Here is a 4,708-nt window from a genome sequence, read left to right as displayed (position 1 = left end):
GACCAAAAAGAAACAATTCAAGTCGTACGTAAGATGAGTTCGGTGAAAAGATTTATTGCCATAATATGACCAGGGAGAAAAACGAACGCAACCGATACATGTTATCACATTCACATAATACATCAATCTTTAAATAAACATTAAACATACCAACACGGTCCATAATTTACAATAGGGCTTATTAGCACAACGGTGAAGGATGCCCCCCCCCCCCAATACGACCCCTAATTCAATATGACCATGGGAAAAAACGAACCGACACAGAAAACCGTATTTACATTTTACATCAATACCATATTTAACTGTACATCGAGCAAATACACAAGAACCGGTAACTGACATATTTAACATTCAAATGGTCTGTACATGTTCATCAAAGTAGGTCATTGCGTCTTAACCCAAAGCCAGGAAGCTCTAAGCTTGATTGGTAAACTTAGCTGCGATCTTCTATAAACAGACCATACTGTTCACGGAAGAAAAAGTGTTAACTAGAGCGAAATAGTGCACGGCCATATATAAGTAGATTTCACGTTAAAGCAGTTTTAAAAACAAGTGTTTTTCCGTGAAAACATCTTTCTTTTGAACATAATTATGAAGTCGGCAATCCTGCGGAACAAAGACCATACGTACTCGCGAAACTCCTGATTAAACACACAGTAAACAATCGGATTGAAAACGCTATTCAGATATGGAAGGCGCAGAGCTATCTGCTTCATCAAGCCTAACTCGTATTCTTCACCCGTTTCCAATACGATACGTGCTACAATTCTCACTGCAAAGAATGGTAGAAAGCACACAATAAAAACTGCAGAAACCGCCAACATCATATACGTCAAACGACGCTCCCTCCCGCTTATATGGTGCTTATTTCGACGTACACGTTTACGACTTGGGAACGTTTGAGTTATCGACGTTTCGGAGAAATCGCTTTGTCCAGAAGTATCATCGCTTTCAACTTCTGAATGTTCACCGAGGTCGTCGTGAGTTCCGCTAGATGTATCGTTTAATTCGCTGATTGAGGATTCAAAATGTACGTGGAGACTTCTGCGAACATTTTCGTCAGATGTTATTCTATCTCTCAAAATTGTCCTTGCCATCTTTCCAACTTCACTAGAACTTTTAAACGGTTCGTTAGTGATCGTATCTGTCTTGCTTTCATAGGATTCGTCATTTATTTGTTCTAAAACAATCACGTTTGTATGACATTGATTGTCAAAATTAGACGTATCTATGATGGAAACATGTTTCACACCGATTTCCTCAGAGTTATTATCGACGTTTGTTGGTTTATCAACGTGAGTTGGTTCAACGCCGCCGTGTGTTGGACTCCGTTTCATTCTTTCGCGTTTCTTTCGAAGCTTCACCACTCTGTAAACCACATGTGAGTAACAGTACAAAATCGTGATCCATATTGACATCAGCAGGAGGAAATCAATGGCGTTAAACACTGTTACAACAACGCTGTATTTTGGATCATCATCTGAAGTACAATAGTGACCGTTTATCGTGTCATTAGTACCACCGTCAGCCGTTAGGTGCACTTCAATTGTGTCGAAGATGAAAAAGTTCCGAATGGAAACAAGAACTGAAAACACTATGAATCCAATCGTTGCGAATTTGGCATTTTTCTGATTTAGCATACGTTTGAAAGGTTTGCAGATTTTCTGATGGCGATCTATGGCTATCAACATCAGTGTGAAACAAGAAGAGCCGACAGTTGATAGTCCGAGAAAATGTGTGAGCTTGCATAAAAAGCTCTGCGTATGCATCACGTTGTAAACCATTTCTAAGATGTTTGGAATAATCATTATGCACACAGTTATGTCAAAACAGGCCAAATACATGATTAACAGAACAGTCGAAGATCTATTGCTTCTGCTTCTGTAGAACGCCACAGCAACCATGTTGCCTAGCAACCCAACAATTCCGAGAATAGCCATCAGGATGGTTACCGGTAGCAAATGGCTCATGATTTCCTGTCTGCTAACCTCCAAACGCATAGTGGCATTGCTCTCCATTTTATATCCCCAACCATTAGCAGAACTGCAATGTTACAAATCAAGAACCTTTCACTTTAAATGACAAATGTCATCGAAGTGGTATTTGAAGCGAAATGGAGAGGACAATTAACAATCATACAATTACTAATACGTCTACATTCAGGCTGAACTAACATAAACTACTAGTACAAGCGTATATATTTTTTTATGCTGGACCTTAAGTATGTATGTGGGAGCGTGACCGAAGAGTAAGAGGTAGGTACCCATGGACATGCGACACAACCAGAGGGAATAACCCGCGTCTTCCACATAATTTGTCGTCTGTTTGTACCTCAGATTTGCGATATGCTATTTCCAATATCCCCCAATGCAAGACAAGATTAGAGCCAGGCCACGGCCACTAATTCTGTGCGTGCATAAACACGTATGCAGCATTCCATTATAGTTTAACCTGTTAGTGCGGAACATCGACTTTTTGGGCCGAACAGATGTGGCACGCTACTTGAAAATCTAAGTGTGACCTTGACCTTCGAGGTAGAGATTTGATTATTGCACGCGACACTTTCTTTATACGCCAAATATATGTTCCAGGTCATTTAAAAATTCGCATGTGCATGACAAATTACAACCCGAACACAATCGTCTATTCTCTATATATGCATATATGCAGCATTCCATAATAATTACCTTCTTAGTGTGACCGTGACCTTCGGGGTAAGACGTGGTTGCTTTAAAGATGTACCTTTTTGTTCAAAAATCGCACTGTGTATTACAGACTGGAAAAATAGCTTATAAGAGCGTTTATACAAAAATGCCCCTACGCCTATTGTCAGTAAACCCCATCAACCATAAATGTTAATGCGCATGAACGGACGGACGGTGCAATTTTGACATGCCCACGTTAGGCATATAAAATGCAGATGCAAAAATATTGTAATGATATTTTACCAATCTCTTTATTTCAAACTATGCAGGTTACGTAAAAAAGTGCTAAAATCAAATGAAAAAGGTAGAAAAGCAGGCTTACCTCTATTGTGTCATCCAGTTTAAACTTTAAGAAACGGTTTAACTGATTGATGGTTTTGTCGTCAAAATCTTCCTTGACGGTCATATTTTTAATTGTGTTTTTGCGTAAATAATTTCCACCTACGAGTCGTCCCGCAATTAAATAGCAGATTCGCAACTTTACTAACTTATATGTAGGCTATTTCATTGATAAATACAACCAAAAATCCATTGTGCTGATTATGTTTTTTATACAGACATTTTGAAATGTATCTTTATTTATTTCAACTACAAATTTGAATATGGAACCGATGATATTTGATAATCAAGCAATATTTGGGATTTCAGCTGCACTTTCACAGATATACCGTTTTTACAACTTTTTTTATTTTTTGTCTTGGAAAGAGCAAATTTTTGCGTAAATATCTGATAACCAATGATAAAAGATTGTTGACAAAAGATCAGATCGCAGATTTTCATTTTCCGTTAGAAAATTAATGTTTTATGGCTAAAACCGTTACTAACGGTTTAAGAAAAATGCATAAAACATCAATTTTTGAACTTAAATACAAAACTCTGCGATCTATTTTTTTGTCAGCAGTCTTATAAAACTGGTTTCCGCAGTCTTATAAAACTGGTTTCCATGCATTTTCGCAAAAATTGGCTCGTTCCAAGACAAAAAATAAAAAAAAGTTGTCAAAACGTTCAATCTGTGAGAGTGCAGCTTTAAATAAGCAATATTATACTGAATGTTATTCCTGATTCCGTTCAAAATTAAGCCGTATCCAGGGTCTGGTGGGTAGGATTGGATGGGATGTGACCCCTTCGTATAATGTTCCTCCTCCCATGTTTGACATGTACGTGCAGGTTCATATTGTTTTTGCATAAGATAGCGTTTGCTATAAAACATTAATATACTTGACTACCAAAGCTTTTTAGCGGCAGTCTCCAGAAATGAAGAAGACAGTTAGATAAGAAAAGGGAGCTAGAAAAGTGTCAAATGATAGAAAAGTGTCAAATGATAGAAAAGTGTCAAATGAGAAACTAGTAGAAGCGATGGGAAATTAAGCAGACGGCGAGGAGATAGTGTAACGTTTCTTCCCTAGCTAGCTCGACCACGCTACCTTAAATTATACTACAAACCTATTCTCGGACTGCATTGTCCCAAAAATTAAATAAGAACTCAGTAATACATACACGCGATTAACAATGCATGATTGCTTACAAAACCAAATGATTAGAAATTAGTATTATGGTTAAATGTTTAATTATCCTAAAAACTAAGAACGTACAAACAGAAACACTACAACACCTATGCTTTACCTTACAGGACCAGCATACAAAACGCCAAAAGAGACCAAAAAACCCCCAAAAAAACAACGAATGTCCGAACCTGAAAACTAGAATCTGTAACGCAATGCTTCACTTAAATTCTCCTAGTCTCCAATAGTTCAGAACCCGCCCTAAACAATACTAAAAGATACTTCAAAGAATCCCTATCATTATATTAACGTGATGTTCTCCTTCCGGCGTCGAGACACAAACTAACTATTCCGGTGTGTGTAAGACTACATGTATTTACACTCGCACTCGGGCCTTGCCCATTCGGCGAGTGCTCCGTTAAGATTGTTAGTCATTTTAGGTTGTTGGAGCATAGTGCACAGACAAAATATAACCATTGTTAGACCTACCCCGGTTCTTTA

At 38.0% G+C, this 4,708-nt stretch overlaps 1 protein-coding gene across 1 annotated transcript; it reads right to left on the bottom strand.

The window, feature by feature from the left end:
* Positions 1-229: 229 nt before the first annotated feature.
* Positions 230-3,116, bottom strand: LOC128203512 (D(2) dopamine receptor A-like). The gene is made up of 2 exons (XM_052904958.1): positions 3,028-3,116; positions 230-2,043 (listed from the first exon to the last, which is right to left on the bottom strand). Exon 2 carries the CDS (start codon positions 2,016-2,018, stop codon positions 543-545), a length of 1,476 nt encoding a protein of 491 aa, XP_052760918.1. The 5' UTR covers positions 2,019-2,043; positions 3,028-3,116; the 3' UTR covers positions 230-542.
* Positions 3,117-4,708: the final 1,592 nt, after the last annotated feature.

The sequence above is a fragment of the Mya arenaria genome, chromosome 9, assembly GCF_026914265.1.
Source record: "Mya arenaria isolate MELC-2E11 chromosome 9, ASM2691426v1".
In the NCBI taxonomy this organism is placed as follows: Eukaryota; Metazoa; Mollusca; class Bivalvia; order Myida; family Myidae; genus Mya; species Mya arenaria.
The sequence above is the reverse complement of the archived record's forward strand: the minus strand, read 5'-3'. Positions and strand labels throughout refer to the sequence as shown.